The sequence below is a fragment of the Emys orbicularis genome, chromosome 1 (assembly GCF_028017835.1).
Source record: "Emys orbicularis isolate rEmyOrb1 chromosome 1, rEmyOrb1.hap1, whole genome shotgun sequence".
Lineage (NCBI taxonomy): Eukaryota > Metazoa > Chordata > Testudines > Emydidae > Emys > Emys orbicularis.
Window position 1 is genome coordinate 321,632,035 of NC_088683.1, and position 23,808 is coordinate 321,655,842.

General features: G+C 41.7%; 1 protein-coding gene across 1 annotated transcript in view; it reads right to left on the reverse strand.

Moving 5' to 3' along the window:
• The window catches only part of B3GLCT (beta 3-glucosyltransferase), a 160,521-nt gene that overhangs the window by 79,246 nt on the left and 57,467 nt on the right, over positions 1-23,808 (reverse strand). Inside the window, exon 4 of the mRNA XM_065397585.1 lies at positions 21,699-21,808. Coding sequence (XP_065253657.1) covers positions 21,699-21,808 — 110 coding nt within the window. The remainder of the gene's footprint in view (positions 1-21,698; positions 21,809-23,808) is intronic.

A 23,808-nucleotide genomic window follows, 5' to 3' on the forward strand; every position in this document is an offset into this window, starting at 1 on the left:
TTTATATTCTTTTCTATTATTCAGTATTTAAATATCTCTAGTTGTCTTGTAGTTTTACTCTTGATTTTTATCAGACATACATTATTCACAAAATATTTTCAAATACTAGCACTGAAAAAAACAAAAATGTTGTCTGCAAATGAGATCTATGTAGAGGCTGATGTACCACTGCATTAGCAGATTTCAGTTAAAATTTTTAATAGAAAATTTGGATCAAATGTATGGTGTCTGTCCCCCACAAGTTTACTGGAGGGGGGAATTCAAGATTCAGCTGTTTATTGTCTCATTCTTTCTCACTTTATCTTTTTCTATATTATATCCCTTTTCTTCTTCCCCATCTGTTCTTTGGAAAGCTGGCTTTAACCAGTCTCCCAAAATGAAATTCCATTATTTTGTGACAAGGCGAAATGCAGATGATGAGAAAAAAGACTAATGCAACTTTTGAATATTTTCAGAGTTGTAGTATGTGAACCAGGATGTAGAATCATTCCATGCATCCCATATACCTTCATGTTGAAATACTCAAAGTCTTTAGTACAGCTATTAGGATCGACAGTCTATGTTCTTAATTCCAAAAGAAACCGAATCATAGTGTGATAGTTATGGCAGTTTCCTGCAATATCCTGGATGAACCTTACTGAATTAAATCTGTCCTTTTCTATCTTTTGGTGCCTGTTCTTGGTGTGGGTTTATATACCATCGAAGTCTTATTTTCGACAGTCTAAAAAAAGTATCAACGAGGCTGGAGAACCCATACAAGATTTTCAGTAACAATTAATATTCATTTACACAGCAATTACCTGTTTGTCTCCAAATCCAAGAAGCAATTTTTCCAATAGATATACTAGTAAATGTATTTTAGGTTCTGCAAAGATATTATAATGATCTTTCAAATGTGTTTGTCATTTGATTGACATTTTGATAATGTATTTTTAATGGAAATATAATACTTTAAAAATTGCTGGACTGACAGACTGGGAGGCCTATTTCCTCTATTTGTCCACATCAGAGACCTGAAATATGTTTTATTTATTTATCATTTATTCAACACAAGAGGTATGCTTGGCCATTATCCCTATGTAGAAGCCCAATTTCTTCCACTCTCTTCTTCAGTAACATGTATCAATTCTGTTCTGAAGGTGCTGCTTGTAGGTATGAAAGTGCAATGCAGTTTCCTGCCTACTCAAATCCATGGCTTCGTACACATCTATCCACTAGGAACTGTAGTACAATCAACACATTTTGCAAATCTGTAGGCAACCAAATTTTCTGACTTAATATTTACCAACGCTGTCAATTTGAGTCGACTACCTTGGGATGAGAAGAATGCTCAAGTTACCTGTAGAAGTCTCATTCTGACAAGAAATGCTCATCACCTCTTGTGAAGCTAATGGTGTCAGTGGCACTGGAACGCTTTTAATAGTGGGGATGCTGAAAGCAGTTTTTTACTTTTTACCTCATGTTCCCCTACCCCTATACATGCCCCGCCATCACCCAGAGCTGGGGCCATGTCTCCGGGAGTGGGGGACCTAGACAAGGGTAAGGGGACCAAGGCTGGGGCCACAGCTGGACATGGACACGGGGCTAGGAGTGGAGCCCCAGGCGCAGAGCCCCAGGCGCGGGGCCAGTGGCTGGGACCTGAGCTCCGGGCCAGGGAGTGGAGCCCCCCGGGCGTGGGGCCAGTGGCCAGAGCCCCGCATAAAACCTGGGGGTGCTGTAGCACCCCAGCATCCCTAGTTCTTCTGCCTATGAATGGGGCTTAAGAACAGTCAAAGTTTCCCAAGACTGGATGCACAGGTCTAATCTTCCTCACACAGAAATCGAGAATGTTATCAACTTCAATGGAAACAGGAGCAGAACAATAGTTGGCGACAGTAAAATGTTACATGGTTTATATAGCTGCCAGTTGCTAAACAATTCCTCAAAAATTCAAAATTTTAAAAATGTAGAAGAATTCAAAATCTAAAATATATATCTTTCAATAGGTTCAAGGCAGGTATGTGCCCTGCTAGATATAGCACATGGACTTTTAAATGTCTATGAACTCAACTTGGCTGTTAGAAATATTCTGTATAAGATTTTGTAAAAGGTAGCACTGCAGAATGCAAGAAACAAGCACAGACCATAAAGGCAGAGACCGCAATGATAGAGAAGTGGCAAAAGGGAATAGTTAGAAAAAAGCAAAGATATGGATGAGAAGAAGTCAAATCTACAAAACTTTTTATCTCAAACCTTCAAAGAATCACCGATTTCTAGATGACTTTAAGGAGGGAAGATCTGAGTAGAGACTAAGGCCTTAATTTTCAAAAGTGACTAATGATTTTGAATGCTTCTATATTCTGGAGCTCAATCTAATTTTAAAAGGCCTGAGATTTTCAGAATGCTGAGCACTTGTCCTCTGAAAATCATACCTTTTTAGAGGGGTCTCAAAAGTTGGGCACCCAAATATTGAGGCACTCAGTCACTTTTGAAAATGTAATGCCAACAAGGACAATGAGCAGAGAGAAAACACTCTTAAGAGATAGAAGAAAAGATATTGGCACTGAGAGCAGCTGCAGATTGTTCTACCAGTAGGTAATAATGTTCAGAAATGTGGACAATTGTTTTGCAAGCTGAAGGCAGGACAGCATACTGCATGTCAGAAGGAAAACCTCACTACGGGAAGAAGAAAACTGTCCAGTATTAGAAAGACTGCATAACATAAGGTACTCCTCATTGTCCGCGTAAATATGAAGGACAGAGTCATCTACTTATTGGAAAGAATTAAAATGTCAGATCTTCAGACTCTTGTGCAAAGAACTGAAGATTATGACTGCACAGAAAAGAGATTCTGCCACCTCTACAGATGAATGGAACAACTGAGGATCACAGAGGTGATCTAGTGGCTGAGGTAGTGCTACAGGCATCAGAATTTATTTTATTCTAGTCAAATTTTTAATATCGCAGCTATCACCTTATTATCCGACTATTTAAGGAGCTTTGACAAATGGGTGTGTACATACTCAATCTACCATTAAAAAAAAAAATGTTCCTACTAGAATTGGAATTCTTCAGACAAGCAAAAAAACCGAAACACAACCACCCCCCTTTCCTTCTCCACCTAATTACATCCCACATGCCAAATCACTTTCCCAACCTCAAATAGGGTAACATTACAGCACTTTCTAACTTCAAAATGCATGTGAAAAAATTACATATGTTTCAGTTGGAATGATTCATGTGGAAAAATATCAGAACTCAACTAGCAAGACAGATGGGAACTTTACTTTAAAAATATACTGTAAGTATGCCTTTGGCAAGCTCAATAAACCATTTCTGGCAGAACTGTTGATGTTATATGATGTCAAGTGCAGAATATGCTTTTCAGTAGTGCTAACCCATTTTGATTCTGAAGCTTGGACCTTTTTTCTCTCCATAACTTTTTTCTTTTTAAACAATATTATTTTAATTTGGGCCAAATTTTTCCTTTCTGTTGAAAAACTAGCAATAATAGTTAGTTAGTAATGAGTAGTAGTACTACTAGTCATATAGTTACTAACTAATGAGAAATTAACTATTTTCTTGAATGAGACCCATTTCTACTAGTAAGCACCATAATCACCAACAGATCATTCGGTAACAAACGTCTAACAATTTGTTACGTTTGTTATTAATCACATTCCAATACCCTAACGACTGAACATATTCATATATGTGTCACCCTTTTCCCCATAATTTCTCTAACCTCTTTCTTTATTTGAGACTTGAACTGTTATAAATGTCAAATTATGAAGATTCCATTCTCTCATACATGTTGCCTTGAAGATTTTTGGCATCAGATGCTACAACCATCTCCATTACTTAAGTTCTTGGTCAGTCAAACTCAGCAGATGTTCCTGCTGTCCCCCAAGAAAAATCAAATGAGTTGACTATAGCATATTGTTTGAATGTCTCCTAAAAACAGGGGTTCTCAAACTTGGGGTTGTGACCCCTCAGGGGATTGTGAGGTGATTATGTGGGAGTCACAAGCTGTGAGCCCCGACCCGACCACCAGCCACGGGCTGGGTTGTCAGCCCAGAGTCTGCCCACACGCAGGGCTGAGAGTCCCGACCCCCGCTGGGTGTGGGGCTGTGAGCCCGGCCACATGCAGGATTGTCAGCCTGGAGTCGGACCACGCATGGAGCCGTGAATCCTGATCCCCATCCTGCGACTGGCTCATAGTCCCCAGCCCCTCCACCCCAGCTCCACCCCAACTGCACTCCACCTTCAGTCCTGCTCCGCCTCCAAAGAAAAGTCACCAAATAGAAGTTTGCCCAGCATGTCATTTTTCCCTAAGGCCAGCCCTGGGACTGAAACACCATTGGCTTGATTGTTCAACAGCTGAAAAAGTACTTTATTATTTAATAGTCAGACATCCAGAAGCATACTTTCCTGAAAACAATGGTCCCCTCTACTGCTAAAACACTAAAGTATTTAGAGTCTTACATTAAATACAGTTTTACCAGCATTGTCACCTATGGTATTGAAAAAACGCAATGCATCATTTGCAGCAAAGTTTTGTCTGATAAACTGATGAAACCATGCAAATTGCAGCGACATCTTGAAACTAGACATCCAGAGCATAAAAATCAAAATGTGGATTTTTTCAAATGCAGAGAAGCAGCAACAAAGAAAGCCAGGCTTGATGCAGATGGAGGTTTCCAACAGCAAACGTCCTCAGCTATGGAGTCCTCTTATGTTGTGTCGCTATGAATCGCTTGTACCAAAAAGCTGCATATGATAGGTGAGGAGCTTGTTCTGCCAGCATGCAAAGACATTGTGTCCACAGGCGCCAACTTTTTTCTGTGCCGATGGGTGCTTGCGCCTCCCGACCTGCCCCAACTCCACCCCTGCCCCAAATCCCCGCCCCAGCCCCGCCTCCTCCCCCAAGCGCACCGTGTTCCTCCTCCTCCCTCTCAGGCTTGCCACATGAAACAGCTGTTTCGCGACGCAAGCTCTGGGAAGGAGGAGGGAGAAGCAGGACATGGCGGCGTGCTCAGGGGAGGAGGCGGGGCGGAGGTGAGTGGGGTGGGGAGCTGCCGGTGGGTGCAGAGCACCCACCAATTTTTCCCCGTGGGTGCTCCAGCCCTGGAGCACCCATGGAGTCGGCATCTATGATTGTGTCACTTATGCTTGGCAATGATACTGCCAAAAAGGTTAATATACTTTCTATGTCGAATGATACTGTGAAACGCAGAATATGTGAGATGTCTGAAGATATCAAAGAACAAGCTGTGCATGAAATTAAACATTCTGCTTTCAGTATGTTCAGCATGCAACTTGATGAAACTACTGATGTTACTAACTATGCATAATTGATAGTGTTCATACAGTATGTTAATGCTGGGGATGTTAAGCATGAGTTCTTATTCTGTGAACAACTTGAAACAACAGCATAGGACGTTTTCAATAAGGTAAATGCCTTTTTCAAAAGCAATGGCACTGAGTGGAAAAATCTTTGTGGTATCTGTACTGATGGTGCTCGGGCCATGATAGGTGCACGGTCCGGCTTTCAGCAGAAGGTAAAGTGCATGTCACCTAATGTGACTGTCACTCATTGTGGAATCTATCATCAAGTCCTAGCTGCAAAGACATTGCTAATGTGCCTTAATGTGTGGTGGATGTTATACGAGCAGTGAACTACATTAAAGCATATGCTCTGAATACTTCCCTCTTTCTGGAAAGAAATTTGGATCCTTTTACATTTTCAACAACAGACTAAAAGCCACTGGTGTCTGTGTGTGCACCATGATGAAAGCATGATGAACATCAGTATGCTGATGTTAAAGGTGAATGAATATCAGCAGGCTAAGCAATACATTCAAAAATGAACAATGATAGGTGTGTCACTGCTGCCTTGAAGCGTAAAGTAAACAATGCTGCCAGAGAATTTGTGACTGGGATGACATTTGTGTAAGTATACACAAAGGCGAACAGTCGTTTTTCATCTAGGTTAGAAAACTTTAGAAATATATAATTATCCAATTATTACCTATAAGACACAAAAGGAAGAGTTGAGGGAACAGGCTGTGGGTGCTGAATTGCACTCATTACAAATAAGCATTGATTATGTTTATTAGAAATCACTTCATATATCTCTATCTACCTATGTATCTTACAGTATAAGGCAAAAAAGATTTGAAGACATGATTTGGGAAAAAGACAAAGTATTCCTAGAAGTGGGTTTTAAGGAGGCATTTGAAGGACAAGAATACATAGAAGCAGAAAAGAGACTGCTCTCGACACAGGACGATAGAGGGCATAAAACTAGGAGTGGAAGACAGACAAAAGGGAGCAGTAAGGGGAGAAGATTGGGAAGACTGCCAGGGCCCAAGGGAGGAGGAAAGAAATAAATGAAAGCTGAGATATATGTGCAACAAGATTACATAAGGAACTGAAAGCAAGGACAAAGAGCTTGCATCTGATGAGGCGAAAGACAAGAAGCCAGTAAAAGGATTTTAAGGGGAAAAGGGGAGATATGCGATGAGGCTGAAGTGCTGAGAGAGCAAGAATGCTAACAGTTACAATTTAGGTAGACAGGAGGCAAAGGTGGGAAGCAGGTTACAACTAGAGCTGGTCAGAAATTTTCTGATGAAACAGTTGTGCTGGAAAATACCTGCTCGAACCCAAAATTTCTCACCAAAAAACCAAGTCTGGTTCAATGAACTTTCAGCCAACCACAGGCAGGGTTCTCTGCCAGCTTGCCTGACAGACTGATACGGAGACTTGCCATGCAATCTGCTCTGGGGGCTGAGGACCCCAGGCTTGTAGGGTCTGCAGCTCTGGGACAGCCCAACCATGCCAGGGTTTCCAGGCTCCCTACCTTGAAGCTGGGAGTGTAAGGAATCTGGACCTGCAGCAGTCTCTGGGCAACAAGTGCAGCTCGTCTGTAGCAGGCTGCCTGATTAGCTACTCTGTATTATTGTTGGGAAAAGTCAATAGACCAGCTCCTAAGCCCAGAAGCAGCAGTTTGGTGGCTCTTCAAACATTTGCCCATAGCTGCAACAGCTCTTGTGCCTGCTCGTTCGTAGCCTTGCTCCCTCCCTGCTCCTGCCTTGGACCCAGCCTTGCCTGACTCCAGATAACCTGGCTCTGACTCTCAGCTCCGATTCCTGGCCTCGGACTCGGACATCTAGCCTTTGACCCCGGATTCCAATACCTGGCAGCCTGACTCCTGCTCCAACCACTAAGCATGACCTCCTCATCCTGATCTGACAGTGAGCCTGAAAGCCCTGTGAGCTACCAGGGCTTCTAGGCTCACTGTCACTGAACAGGGAGCCTGGAATTCCTGGGTTGGGTTAACATGGTCTACAGTTCCAGGGCAACCCCACTATGCAGACTGCCCTGGGGCCAAAGACTCGAAGGCTTCCAGATTCAAGGACCAGTTGGCTTCCTGGGATTCTAGACAGCCCAGGAGTCTGGAAGTCCTCATGTCCCCTGCCTAGGGGAAATCTGCGTGGCAGGGCTGCCCCAGTGCTGTGGAACCTGGGAGCCCTGCAAGGGCTCAGTGAAACTGACTCTCAGGTCAGTTTCACTGTTGCTATTGTAAGAATGTCATTTTCACAGAGCAGCTGCTGATCCTACTGAACAAATTTCATTTTGGAAACACCATGTGTTGTTTCCAAAGCATTTGGGGGGGGGGGGGAGGGAGGAGCTTCTGTTTCGAGAAGTTCTGAATTGCCAAAATCTCTTGTGAACCAAAAATCCCAGGTTTTGGCAAGATCTACTTACAACTAACAAGGCAAAAGACTGATATCTACCTCTGTCTCTCCAAGAGACAGGGAAAAGGATAAATTGTAGGTAAAGAACAGTTACTTGCCCTACAGTAACTGGTTCCTCAAAAAGTTATAGTCAGTGTGGTTCACTGCAGGGCACACGAGGAGCATGTGATATCAGAGTTTTTTCAATAGCAGTGTCTGTCAAGGCCGCCCATACAGCCTGTGCCCCCATGCAAGGTCATAAATAGTAGAGAGGCCCTTACCCTCCCTCCATCCCCTTGCAAACAGAACTTAGTTACTGCTGAAGACTCAGAAAAAGGAAGAAGAGGAGGGTGGGTCATGAGATCCACACTGATTAGAAGTATCTCAAAGATCCACAGTTATCATAGGGAAAGTAACCTCTCTCTCTTCTTCCAGTAAGTGTCAATGTGGTTCCTACAGCAGGGGACTGGCAAGCAGTATTCACTCTGGATTTTTTGAATTTAAATTGATTATAATTTAAATTATAAGAAGTTATTCTTTTTAAAAATGAACCTGTTTAAAAATGAAATCTGAATTTAATACAAATATGTTAAGGCCTAAACTTATTATAATCTCTTTAAACATTGATATAAGAAAATTAATATACTGAATCTATGAGCCTCTATCAAAAACTTTGAGTTAAAGGCTGCTTTTCTATATAACAAAATATTGGGGGACAACACCAAAGTTCTGAAGTCAGACTTTATAAATATGGCACAATAGATCATGTACTGTATTAAGGCTTCAGCCTGCGGAGGACCCAAGTGCTACTGAGTCAAGAGACGACAAAGTTATCACAGGCTTTGGGACCTGGCCTCTTACTCTGGGAGATACCCTCATGTATTCCATCAGGATCTCCACTGAGCCTACCTGGTTGCTATCCTACTTCTATTTTATAGCTTCTCCTTACTTGCCTTCTGTGATAAATGAAGTGGGGGGTAGCTTCCTTTTATGGACACACAGCCAGCCAGTTAGCTATAAAACCCGTTAGTAGCTGTTCTCTACTTGCTTTACCTGTAAAGACTTAAAAAGTCCATAGGTAAAAGGAAGGGAGTGGGCACTTGACCAAAAGAGCCAATGGGAAGGCTAGAATTGTTTAAAATTGGGAAAAAACTTCTCCTTTGTCTGTCTGTGTTGTTCTCCCGGAGGAGAGACAGGGCTGGAACTATGCTGTAAAAAGCTTTGGGCCAGGTATGAAAATCGTCATATCATACCTAGAAACTACTCATTTGAAACTCCAGATACTTAAGTAGATCAGGAAATGTCTAGGAAGACACGATTAGGTTTCTCTCTTTTATTTCTTTATGGCTTGTGGACTCCTCTGTGCTAACCCCAGCTTTTATTTTGCTTGTAACCTTTAAACTGGACCTCAAGAAGCTATCTTGATGCTTAATCCCTGTAATTTTTTTTTTAAACCTAGCAAAAAGCCTAAATTCCAGATGTCTTTTTTTTTTTTTTTTTTTTTAAAGAACAGGATTGGATTTTTGTGTCCCTAAGAAGTTTGTGTATATGTTGTTTAATTAGCTGGTAGCAATAGCTGATTTCCTTTGTTTTCTTTCTCAGCTCTTCCCTGGAGGGGGGAGGGGGGTGAAAGGGCTTGAGGGTACCCCACAGGAAAGAATTCCCAAGTGCACCTTCCTGGGTTTTAAAAAGGGTTTTTGCACTTGGGTGGTGGCAGCATCTACCCATCCAAGGTCAGAGAAAAGCTGTGACCTTGGGAGTTTAATACACAGTGTAAAAGGCATGTGGGTTACACAGCAGAAGTCTTGGATTGCTAATTCTTCCTCCCTCCCCCTCTCCGCCCCTCTGGTGGTGGGGGAGTTATGTAACAAAGGAGAAGGAGTGCATAACCAGCAATGAGCAACACTGGTAGCAGAGCAGGACACTGTGGGGGAAAAGGAACCACATTTTTCAGAGTGCAGCCTCTAGCGTTGATTTCAACACCTGGGAACTGAAGGGGAAAAAACTGCCATGGCTAGAAGTTATAAAAAGGACTAACATGGGAATATTTTCAAGGAATTTCTGTATTTCTAGGTAAAAAAGGAACACTTGTCAAAATAAACAGTGCAACAAAGAGATGCAAGACCTGGTTGTCAGAATGAAATAATATGAAAAATATTCTTTAGAAGGCAATGACTTTGAAGATGATGTGGACAAGTCTCAACAATCAGGATCAACTGGTTAGTAAACATATTTTTGGACCATTGTTATAGACTGCCTACCATGTCTTACTGTGCTAGTAAATGATAACAGATTATTGTCATAAATTGTGTTTTGGGTGGATTACACTTATGAATTTCAATATGTGTGTGTTCAAAACATAATTGGTATATTACTTTGTTGTGGGAGTATTTATCAGCTGCATTTTTACTGTTACTACAGGACTTCTGACTATTTTTATTGCTCAATATAATCAAACATCCTAAGTAAAGATTTCCTGTTTAAAAGCAATGTTTATTAGTCACTTATTAATTTTAATGTTTAAAATAGGGGTTTTTTAAGCGGTTCGGTGTGTTGCTAGAGATAAGGATTTAAATAGGTTTAGATAACCCGTATGATTTATTATTTTCCCTATAAAACTGGGTTTAGAATAAATTATATCATATCAACCGTGGTAAAAATAGCTGTAGTAAGCAGAATCTTTCATTTACAGTCTTAAAAAAAAAAAGCAGTGCGCTGAGTAAAAGTGACTGACTTTTTTTTACCATTTTGTTTCAAGGTCCAGCTTAGACATAACGCGTTATGAACGTCCATCATCTGCAATGTCTACAACTTCAGTCATCTGCTGGTACACACGTAGTACTGCAACTAAGCATACATCAGATAGTAAATTATCTGTATTTAAACAAAAGATTTTCTTCAATCATCCAATAAAAACATGGATGAGTTCCTAATCAAGACCAGCAAATTCCAGCGAGACTCTATAGATGAAAAGATTGCTCACAATTCATTTACACAATAAATTCTCCCTTTTATCTTGTTCGGGACAAGCATTTCATAGGATTCAATCATTACAGCCAGGCTACTCTCCAACCAGCAGAGCAAACATTGCTGGAAGATTCCTGTATGAGGAAAAAAAAATATGTGCAAAAAACATTGATGGGAAATTCATTAATCTGAGTCTTTGGGGGTGAAGCAATGTACACAATGTTCCAGCAATGTGTTTGTATGAAACAAAAGATGGGGTTTTCTATCTTGCAGAAAAAAGTGATACATCAGGAAATGACCATACAGCATAATATTTAAAAGTAGCAGCAGTAAAAGCTATAAGAAACTGAACAAAAATTCAAGCCTTACGTATGTAGCTTTGTCACAGACAATGCTGCAAAATGGAGCAAAGACAAGAAAGCTTGAAGAAGGGAACCTGAAGCTTATAACGTATGGCTGCAGTGCTCATCTGATGCATCTTTTAGCCAAAGACTTAAGTTCAACTCCAGGAATAAAGGAAAATGTTGAAATTGCAACATTTTCTGTAACAACCACTTTGCTTCAGCTTCACTGAAGAGAGCAGGATGATCCCAACTAATTCATCTCCAAGATGTATGATGGAATTCAGTGGTTGACTTGTTTTGAGCTATTTATTAAGAACTGGCCTATTCAGATGACAATTTGTGAAGAAAATCATGCCAGAATAGATGGAACTAACACAGCCAAAGTAGTCAACATTGGACTAAAGAGAAATGTAGAAGATAAGCTGAATATACTGAAAACTATTTCCATAGCCTTGGACAAGCTGCAGAAAGATTGCTACTGTACTGCTAATGCTGTTGAAATTTAGAAGTAACTTAAGAGACATTGAAGAAAGAAATATCCAGTACTTCACCTCATTTTCTTGGCAAAATTCTCAACTCAAATTACTAGGGTAAATGCCTCACTGCGGAAGAAGATGCTACTATTGTATGGGCATCTAATAATCAATCATAATAAATTTCAGGGCTGGAAATGAAACATTCAAGCAGCATATGTTTGCTAAGAAAGTCACACCATTGTACTGGTGTGCATCACTAGTTAAGCAGCTGGGACCAGAGTTTACTGAAGTGCTGAACCAGCTTTTTACAGTAGTAGCCTCTTCTGCAGGCACACAGAATATTTTCTTCATTTGGACAAAGTCATTCAAAGTTGAGAAATCAACTGGGACCTGAAAAAAATAGGAAAATTAATACTTTTCTCTTCCAGTTTATGAATAAAAACGAGGGGGGAGAGGATGAGATCTATCAGTTCTAAAAGTTTGAAGGACAGACTAAGTAACTTAGGAGACTCGTCTCATTTTCAAGAGACTTAAGTGGTAGTGTCGACATAGCCTATGTCTGTATAACTTATGTCGCTCAGGGATGTGAAAAAAACAAACCCCTAAGCAACATAAGTCACACTGCGATAAGCGCTGGTGTGGACAACGCTATGTCGGTGGGAGAGCTTCTTCCATCAACATAATTAATCTACCCCCAATGAGCAGCGGTAGTTATGTAGACAGGAGAGCTTTCTCCCATCGGCTTAGTGCGGCTACACTAGAGATCTTACAGCTGCACTGCTGTAAGCTCTTTAGTGTAGACATAGCCTTAGGCAAGTAGGAACTTAAGCTCCAATCACTTTCACTTAGCCTGGGAAAATTTTCAAATGCGCCTGACCTGCAATTACCATCTTAATTCACTGACTACAGTTAATCCTTCTGTTCCTTTAATAACTCATTTAGCTGTAAATGTGAAAAATCTTTTGCTAAGAGCTTATGTACCCAAAACATTTAAGGTTGCTTTAAAAAATTGATTTTTTTAAATTACAGTTACCATACTAATGAAGCTTGACACAAATCATGACCAAAAGTTAATTATCTAGTAAATAAGCAATATCATTCACCATTTTCTAACATACTAAAAATGTACAATAAGAATCTGAAAATATTAAGCTATGTAATTGCTTAATTAAATGTGTATAGTTATAGTGTACCTTCCTAAGTAGCAAAAAGATGCACCAAATCTAGTCTAAAGGCTCTATTTCACTGTAAATCAACTTGTTTTAATTGCTATATGAACCAATGACAATGGACCGTTCTTTAGAAAATAAAAGTACAAATGGAAAAGTTGATTAAAATCGATGATTTATATAAAGGCTTTCCACCTAGTGATTTAAATCGCCTTGATTTAAATCTACCTTGACAACTGTACAGGTAGGCGGCAAGCTGAAGCTACCGTGAAGTGGACTATTAGAGAAGAACAACAGGCCAGCCTGTTCTAAGTGTAGTAGGTAGTCAAGGATCTTCAGTATCAAGTCTTGGACAGGGACCCAACCATGCTGGGCTGCCCATGTTGAGAACCTGTTCCATTTAGATTTTTCCTGTTGTGAGCCAAAATTTCCTGGACCTGTACAGAGCAGTGTCTATTCATGGTATTTAACTAGCCAACAATCATGCTCTCAGATGTAGCACTTCCAGGTCTGGATGGAGTATCTGGCCATTGTGTTATGAGATCAGGTCTAGATGAAGCAGGAGCTCAATTGGAGACTGAACTGGCATTTGTAACAGGTTTGTCAGCCAAGACTGCCTCACCCAATACAGGGCAACAACAACCATGGTCCTATCTCTCCTGATCTTGGATATCCTCTAGGAATCGGAGGAATCAGTGGAAAAGTATAGAGTAAGTCTCTGTTCCACCGTAGAAGGAAGGCATCTGGCAACAATCATCGGCTTAGTCCTCCTCTGGAAGAAGAATTTTGACATTTGGCGTTGTTTTTGAAGGCAAAACTAGTTTTTTTTTGGGGGGGGGGGGGAGGAGATTCCCAATAGCAGAATATCAGTCTTACAATGGATCTGTGCAAGGATCATTCATGGCTGGTCATCGACTGCCTGCTTAAGATACTGGTCAAGTTGTTGCTGACCCCTAGAAGGTGAAGGACCAATGTGGTCACCCATTGAAACATCACCATGTCCAGAGCTTGATGGCTTCCAGACAGAGATGTGAGAAATGAGCATCCCATTGTTTAAGTAGCGCACAGTTGTCATGTTTGTGAATATTTGCACCACTGAGTTCCAGAGAACATGTAGGGACACGATATACAGGCCAATCTGAGGACTTTGAGCTGCAGGATTTTCATATGCAATTCATTGTCATCTGGGGACCAAGCGCCTTGAATCTGTACGAGGTCAAAAGAGCCTGTATTGGTATTAAGCAACAGAGAGTCCTGTGGCACCTTTAAGACTAACAGATGTATTGGAGCATAAGCTTTTGTGGGTGAATACCCACTTCGTCAGACGCATGCCAAGGAACGTTCAAACTAAAAATGAACAGAGATAAGGAGGGTGAAGAAGAGCCTAAAAGGTAAGTATGAATCTCAAAAGTAGCAGGTCAGACACTTGCAAGGTTCCATCTCAGTGCCACAGGTAAGAAGGAACTGAAGGAGGGTTACATCCACTCTGCCCTTTATGTCCTTGCACAAGGGTGCATGCACAGGCCCAGTGGACGTGACTACTAAATTAACTCAGACCTCACATGCATTAGACTCATGCACACCTACAGTAGAATCCACACTGAAAAATACTCCAAGAACCACTTCGTTTCTGGCCTTTTCCACTCTCAAATTAGAGAGGACTCAGACAAGTCCTTTCTTAATAGAGCCAACATAGGACCTCATGAAAGAGAATTTCACCTTTCATTTAAAAAGAAGTCTAGCCCTTTTCCTTGCAAAGATAGAAAACAATACACTAGGCACATAAAGCAAAAGATACCCTTTTACTTTTTATATGCAACAAGGCAATTAAAGCATTGTGGTTACAGAAATAGCTATTTTTAAAAATGGGTATGCATAGAACAAAGACAACAATATAACATTTGCTTAATTAATTTTTCAAATTAAATGTTGCAAATGTTCACAGGTCCATAATATCCTTATGCTGAAAGGTGCGTCATCAGCAGACCCTTGGATCCAAAACCAAAGACCTCATTAAAGCCTATGGGTGTGTCAGGCATCCTCTTTCATACCCAAGGGGAGGAGCAATCCAGCTTCTTATGTAGTAAATACAGCTGCAAACAGAGACTACTGCTCAAGGTACTAAGCAGCCCAGTAGGTGAATACTCCTGGAGGAATTCTGCACCACTGCTGGCTGCCACTAGTGGCTGCTGGACCTGGTAGAGCAAGCTCACAAGCAGAAGACACTGTGTGGGGTGGGGGGGAGGAGCTGGAGGGTTCCTGGCAGTTGCAGTTCCTAACATGCCCTGAAGGAAGGAGGCAGCGTGCAGGAGACTCCACACAAGCTCAAGACCCAGCATCAGACTGTTTCTCCCTCTGGATCCCTCGGGTCTGGGAGGGAGGGCATGCGAGTGTCTGGGGATGAGTGTCTAGGGGGGGCACAGCTGGAGTCTGGGGGGAGGGGGTGCATGTGTCTGGACGAGGAGGCCTTCAGCTGGGGTCTGGGGGCGAGGGGTCCATGCGAGTGTCTGTGCTAAGGGGGGCCAAAGCTGGACTCTGGTAGGGAGAGGGTGTCTGGCCCCCCTCTTCTGGGGGGAGGGAGCAGAGAAGCATGAACTGGGTTGTCGTAGGGGTTTCCTTAACACTCTACTCCTGGAGGAACTTTTTTGTGTCTGTACTATTAGACAAAGTTGCTGATAGGTATTCTGAAATAAATTACCAAAAGAACTGAAACTGACATGATTATATAGTGTTACTTTGAAAAATAAAATATGCAGAATTTTAAAATATTGTGCACAGAATTTTTAATTCTTTGGCGCAGAATTCCCCCAGAATAGTGATTTGCAAACTGTGCACGCTGGTGGCAGACAGGCAAGAGAAAGCTGTGAATGTTACCCTGAAAGGAAGCAGAAGGACAGAACTTCTTGGGCACAGAGCTCACTGGAGTGCCAGACTAGGGGATTTCTGAGCGAGGATACAGCTGTTTCTACTGTGTTCAGAGAAACAGTACTGACTTTTTTTTAAATACATAAATGAGATTACACCAAGACTGAACCTGACTTGTGCCACAAACTTCTATTCCTAATGAAAAGAACCCTGCAAAATTTAGTTCAGACTAAAGGGGCAACTCTACAAATTTCTCTCTCTCGTAAACAGGACTAGAAATATATGAAAGTCGGATTTAGGCTGTAGCAAAAGATTAGCATTATGGAGTATAAAAAGTGTTACGCAGATTTGTTACTTCACAGAAGCTATGAAAGAATAAATACATCTCTGTTCAGGCAGCATGACATGACATTCATTTACACGCACAATTTCAGAACACCTTGTATTAACTCATTTTTTGAAATAGAAATAATGGCCATTAAAGGAACAGTCTGCAGTGATGAAGTTACAGGCTGAAATGACAAAAACTAAGGGCTTGTACACACTAAAACTTATGTCGGTATAACTTATGTCGCTCAGGGGTATGAATAAACCATCCCCCGAGCGACGTAAATTACACTGACCTAAGCGCTGGTGTGAACAGCACCGGGTGGTTTACAATGGCACCAAAGTGCTGGGCCCACACTCAGAGGGGGCCTATAAGGGGATGGCCACGGCCGCAGCACTGTGGCGGGTCCTGCTGGCCAGATCCCTGCTCACCAGCTGCCCGCCCACCCATGGTGAGCGCGGGGGGGGTGGGTGGGTGTTCAGCAGCCAATGGGGGTGAGTGTGCAAGGAGGCAGCGAGGTGAGGCTGCAGCGCGTGGGGCAGGGTCCGTCAGCGCAGCCTCTGCCCACCCGCCACTTGCTGGCTCCAGGGCCAATCCCGGCTTGGCCAGCAGGGCCCCGCTCCCCACCCCCAGGGCTGTCTACAGCCAGCACTGGCTGCACACTGAGAGCTGTGGTGGCTGATGAGTGCGTGTGGGTGGGTGGCAGTGGTGGCACCAAGCCGGGCTGAGGTGCCACCACAGCCAGGTGGGGAGATTGGGAAGATGCAGCACCAGGTACAGAGAGAAGTGGACCCGGCCCCAGGGCCCAGCCAGGCATGAAGGGCATAGAGCACTGAGCAGGGAAAGTCAGTCAGTCATTACCCCCCACGTGTGAGGAAGGGGTAGGGGTAGCGGTGTGTGTGGGGGGGGTGTCACCCCTCCCCGTGTTTGTGGTGGGAGTAGAGGTGTGTGTGTCACCCCTCCCCGTGTGTGTCCGCTGGCCAGTTCTGTGCCCCCCACTGCAACATGTGGTCCAGTGACCCTCTCTTGGCTGGGGCAACACAGACTGGCATCTGCACTCATGTTTCTGGTTCATTTTGGTGACTGGTTCTGGGTTGGGCGCAGGCTGGGCCCCCCCTCGGGGACTGAACCCCTGCCCATTGCAGCTCTGCCATGGCTGGCGCAGGGCGACAGGACCATATGCACTGAAAATCCGGTGCCATGTGTAGGGTGACTAGATAGCAAGTGTGAAAAATCAGGATGGGGGTGGGGGTAACAGGCATCTATACAAGACAAAGCCCCAAATATTGGGACTGTCCCTATAAAATTGGGACATCTGGTCACCCTAGCCATGTGCCTGGCCCTAGACCCTGGCAGGGGCACCAGTTCACATGGCAGTGGATCTGTGGAACAGCAAGGTCTGTGTGGCCTGCCCCACTGGGTGATGGTTGTGGGCAGCTCGTGCAGAGTCCTGGGGTAGCATCCTGACTGGCACCACTGCTGGCGTGGGAATGTTTGGAGTGCAGGGTCCTGTCTGCTGTCTGTCCTGAAGCTGGACTAATATGAATAATGATACTGTAAATAAAATGTATTAAAGTTTTTCATGTTTTTTATTTTTAAAATCTTTTAAACAATTTTAAATTTGCCCCAATTTCATACAAAAACATAACTGAAGCACTAGTAATTCAAATGAGAAATGTGAAGGGTGAGATAGTGTGAAGGTTCCCTTTTAATGGGAGCAGCACATGGCTGATGTTTTGGCCAGCTTTGGCTTTTGTTAGCTGTTTTTATCCACTGTGTTTTATTTTTTCTTTTAGAATGTATTTTATGTACACTTCTGTGTATTCTTCTTGCCCTAGGGCTACCATTGCTGGTACCCTAGTGACAGCCACCTCCATCTGCAATTTAAATCTGTAAACATTGTAAATGAAACTTGTACAACTGTGTGCTGTGTCAAAGACAACTTCTGTGTCAATCACTTGTCTTTTACAAACATTCCCCCTGGGAGCCCACAAATATGTTTAGCGTCAGGCCCACAAAAGGTTAATCCGGTCCTGAGTGTGGACAGTGCTATGATGGCAGGAGAGGTTCTCCCACCACCATAGCTACTGCCTCTCACAGAAGTGGTTTTATTATGCCAACTGTTGGCATAGAGAAGAGCTCTCTCCTGTTGGCATAGAGTGTCTTCACCCAACATGCTACAGTAGCTTCTAGTTGTAGCTTCTAGTGTAGACTAGCCTTTGTACCTGGCATCAGTTTAAACTCTGCAACTGATCTCAGCTATATGCTTTAGAATGTGATTTTGCTCAGAACCAGGGATTCTAGTTTTCCGTGATAAATATTTTTATTGAAGATTTTTGATATAAAAGTCCATATTTTTCTGCAATTAAAATGAAATGATGAACTTTAGTTTCCCTAGCCACAATATATATAGGTATCAACTGAACTAAGGTGACCATACACTCCATTTTGGCCAGGACAGTCCCTTTTTTAAGCCCTGTCCCGGACATCCTGACTTTTTGGCAAAACTGGGCATTTGTCCCATTTGCTCTTGCCAACTGAGCAGCAAACAGGACAAATGACTAGTTTTGCCAAAAAAGTGGGATGTGCCCCCCTATGGGGGCGCAGAGGAATGTACAGGGGGGCAAGTGGCGACAGGGCTCGGGCTGTAATCACCAGCCCAGGACACCTCAGGCCAGCCGTATGTAGTCTCCCATTTTCACTTTGGGAAATATGATCACACTATCTTTCAGCAAAATTTAGTTAATAGTTAATATATGTTTTTATTTTTTTTCACAAAATGTAAAAACTAAAGATTCCCTGTAAAAATGCAAAGTCTATATTTTTCCACATTTTTTCCGTGGCAAATGGATTTCTAGGATCTCTGCTCATAACAAGCAAAGCGCTATGGCACAAATACTGTGCATTATAGAGATATATGAAGTTTGTTTTATACAATAGCATTTATACATATTAATCCCATGGATGCATGCAACACCCTGGAAAACAAAGGCAATGAAGACTGAATGAAAAGGACTTAAAATTATATTTTTGCACTCTTAAAAGCTTTGTAAACTTTATGTTCAAGTAAACTTGTGTATTAATGACACCCGAGTTGCAGAAACTTTACATCACTGCTGTTTGGTTAAGTCATTCATAATTCATTTTCATCTTTACGCTTTTTAAAAGCAACATAATGTTTACAAATGTAATGTATTAGTTTCAGAGTTTTCTGTAACCTGAAGGCTCTTATAATAAGAGCATGTTTTATATACTAGATCAACTTGATACATAGTCTCCCTGTCTTCCAAGGTAGTTTTATCAGCCCCTAGAGGCAACCAAACCACTACTACTGCTTCAAAAACTCCATTAGTAGTTCAGAGTGATTTGGTGATTTTAAAGGGGCAATATTTTTACAGGCTGTTTCAGCTGTAAAGTTAGCTATTCCCAGAAGTAGCAGTGTTTCTAAATTCCTGGGGTGAGCCAAGTCCAAATATTATAATATTGTATTTCTATTTTTATTATGCTCCACTGTATAGCTTAAAAAAACTGGTAAAGAACGTAAGAAATTTTCCTCATCGCTGGGTTTTAATCATTGCTTAATATGAAAAAATATTGGAAAAAACATTTTATAGCTAAGTAATATGCATCAACTTCATTTTAACAATTAAAGCAACGCTGACATCTAGTGGTAACCTGAATGATAGTATAAAATAGGTAGGATTAAATTTTTAAAATGTGAAGTGTAAAATAAAAAATAAATCATACAATAATAGGAAACTTTTAGAGCGGATGCAAACAGTGCAGTGACTTTTAAAACACTGCAAGAGACATTCATTGTAGTTCAGTAAACAAAATAAATACAGGTGACAGGTTTTATTTTTTCAATTTTAAAACTCACTATCTGTAAATGCTGAAGATGCATATTATCAAGGACTTAACTTCAGTATGATCTGAAGGTAATCCCCTTGAACATATTCTTTCAAATGGAGGTCTGAACTCCAAATTTCAACGCACAGAGATTTCAAAGATTTTTCCCTTCAGTGATCAATACTCATGGTCTTATTCACAATGGTTGAGGGTACTGTATTTGAAAGTGACGACAGGAAAATAGAGACACAAGGAATACAAAGAGGTTTGCTGAACTTTTTTCTGTATTTTGCTGCCTTTTTTTCCGCCCCCCTCTGTCAGGTTCTGGACATAAGTTTTCAGTTTGCTATCGTTTTCCTCACTTCCTGTCCTAAATCGTCACGTGGACTGTTAAGCAGGTGTTGTTACATCTGAAAAGTGTTGCCATTTCAATCTAGGATGAAGGGATCATTTTTCTAAAGCACTTTGGGATCCTCTTTACTTGCAAAAATAAACCCAATACTAAAAAAACCCCACTTTAGTTCATTCAGATGTGAGAGTTGCTCCCAGCTATAAGATTATTGCCTACTTACGGGATGTTAACCTCTCTTCCTTCCCTTGTGTAAACAAGCATGTCTATATTCCCTCTTGATGAACATATCTATGCTCCCTCTTGTTGACTTTTCTGGTTCCCGGCCAGTGACATTCTGAGGTGTCAACATTAACAAAAGTTTACCAGGAATCCATTTTTAATAGCCAACACCTTGTTCCTGCCATTGGAGCTGTGCAAATATACCCATGCGAGGAGCCCACTGAAGTTAACAGGGGCTCCATGTGAGTGCAAGGACTGCCTGCATGGATACAATTACAGAAATGGGGCCTGAAAAAAGGGCAGTTAGAACATATTTAATTAATATAGTATTGATCAGCTCAGGTAAATACATAATTAGGAAGTGTTTCATACAAGGGCAGCAAGAATCCTAGAGATTTAGTGCACATAGCACTTTTTTTTTTTTAAACAATAACTTTTTGAATCCAGTTTACTAGAGACAAAAGTTCAGTTCAATAACCCCACCACAGTATGTTACGTCTCAATTTCATTTTAAATATAAACTTTTATTTTAAAGGTTCAAAAAATAAGGAAGAGAAATTATTTTAAGATCTTTGAACAACTATGGTTTAAAAAAATCAATTTTAGTTCTAAGCTAAGGTTCTGTGATCCAAATTTCTGACTAATACTCATTCTAAACCAGTGATAATACATTTACGTGATAAAAATGCAGACAAAAGCTATTCCGAAGCAAATGAAGATGCATTACAAATGTTAAGGTGTGCCCCTGAAAGTGATCCTTCATATTAACTTAAACTGATGTACCTACTTCATCAGAAAAAACAGAGAAAAAAAACTTTAAAAACGTATACCATTAGACCCTATTTGTAAGCTTTTTCCATTCAACAACTTCTTTTATCATTTCAGATCAAATTCCACCTACACAAAAAGAGTTTTACATACTTTATTCACTACAGTATATAATTCAACATGAAAATCCCACTTGGTGATCATCATCATATGCCATCAGTGATATCCTTGAGCTTAAACCATGTCCTCAGAAACTGCACAGAGAAGAGTAAACAAATGTATTCTGAGGGCTTGTCTATATGGTTTGCTAGTCTGCATCAGAAGGGTGTAAATTCTAGCATGCACTCAAATGTCGTGCACTAACTGAGTGACGTGGACTCTTCTAGTGTGCACTAAAATCTCCCTAATGTGCATTCATTTAAAACAGTACTACATTAAATGTGCACAACGGAAGGGTCCACACGGGTCAGTTAGTGCACATCACAATTTACAGCTCTCTGATATAGACTAATGCACTATGTAGACAAGCCATGAGATAGGCTAACAAAATAAAATGGATTATAAAAATAGGCTCAGTAGAAAGGTAGTAAAATGTTGTACAGACATAGGCAAGCAGCACGCAGTATATTTTATCTACACATACCTTTCCAAGCTCTTCAGCCTGTTTTAAAATATTGCGCTCTAAATCTTCTGCTCTTTTTGAATGAAAAGAGTTACTTTGACTCTGGATGACAAATACAATTTCTTGTAATTCTGTGAACAAGGAAATAAAAATATTTAAAGAAAACAGAATTAAAGATAAGTTCCGCACCACTGCTAAAGAGAACTTTGAGGGGGAGAAGCATGACATAAAATCATAACTGATTTATTTAATTAATAATAAAAATGCATAAACATACATACAATTGTTTTATTTTCTTAAGCAGCTCCAGTTTTAACTGTTTGTTTGTATGAAAGTAGAACACTAAATTTGTCATGGTATTATAGTATTGCCAACCTCAAGAGATCAAAAATCATAAGACTGGCCCCCCAAAACATGAGATTTTAAAACCCATCAAATCATGGGGTTTAGTCTGTCTTATATTAATCACATAAGCAATAATGTCATAGTAAAACTATGGAATTGATTTAGCCTTTTGCAAGAAGCAACACTTCCCTAACCTCCTCCCACTTCTCTACCCGAGACTGGGCAGTACTCACTGAGCCCCACCACACATGCTCTTCTCTGCCCATCACTATGACAGATCATCCTCCTCCTCCACTCTCCTCTCCTCCTGTGCCCCCCTTTCTCCTGTACCCCCTAAATCTATCACCTTTTCCCTCTCATTCCCACTATCTACCTTTCACCGTGTCTAAGCTGCTCCTCACAGTCCATATGTCCTGACTAGCCTGCTGAACCACAGAGTGGCAGCCATCATGCCTGAGGATATGGCTTCAGTCTCACTGAAAACAATGGGAGATGGCAGCCACTTTTATTAAGAGCAGCCTCACTTCAATTTGCAGATTGTCACTTCCCTGCAGTCTACCATCTTGCGGTCTTCAGTTCCACTGACAATAATCAGAGATGGTGGCCATTTTGAAAAAGGAAAAATTAATCAGTTGGCAGCCTTTCATCTTGTTTTCATGAAACAGGTAAAAAACCACCCCCAAAATTGATAAAAACAACAAGAGTTGGCAATACTGGTATTACATCAGGCCCCAAGGAGGTATGCCTGTAGCCACAGCATTGCTGAACAGTTTCACAATGCTGTTGGTGCACCACAGGGAATGCATTATGTACAACCACCACCTAGATAGCACCTACAGAACTGCCCCTCTGTTGGAGGGGGTATGCATTCTAATTTTCATATCCTGCAAGATGACTAGCTTGGAGAAAATAAATATTCTTAATTTACTTTAAAAAAGGGGAAAACACGCTTTTATATCACATTATCAAGACAACCTATCAGACTATGGTGTCACTTAAGTCCTTCGGGATAAAGCTGCTAAGATAACCACAGAATTGCTACAAGAGGAAGGAGTGAAGATGGGAGACTAATTCCTAAAGAAAGGCGGAGAAATGGAAGGAACGACAATGAAAGAGAAAAAGAAGAGAAGTAATTTCAAGGAAAAGAAAAGATAAACTATGTGAACAAAGAGCACAGAGAAGAAAACAGCGTCAGAAAAGAAAACAGTATCAGAAAAACTTTTAACTAATGCAGTTTCAGCTCAAAATTTCTACTACTGTAATCCAAGGAAGAAATATCCAGAGGTTAAATATCTATTTATTAATCCCTCCTCCACACCAAAACACAATTGTTATTGTTAAAGTCCTAGGACTCAGAGAGTTGCGTCCTGGGGGGTAGCGGAGGATACCCTACCCCAAATTACAGGTTATATGATATGGAGACCTGTAACCCCTGCACTGGAACCAATTAAATGCCTGGTATACATGGGCAGCAGGTATCAAAGGCCGGGGGAGGCTGAGCATCCCAAAACAGCCTTGTGTGGCCCTGCCCTTGCTCCACCCCCAGGCTCCTTCCTGCTTCCCAGCGCTCTGCAGCTCTTCCCCCATGGCCTGGGCCCTCGGCTGGGGCTAATGGGGCCAGCCTGCGGCCAGGGACTACAGGCGGCTGGAGCCAGTGCACGCATCGCCCACCCACCTGGCGCTCCAGGGCAGGAGGCGCTGGGGACTGTGCTGCCTGCCTGGCACTCTGGGGCTGGAGGTGCTAGGCTCCGGCAGGGGCAGGGCCTCAGGCACAAGGGACGGAGCG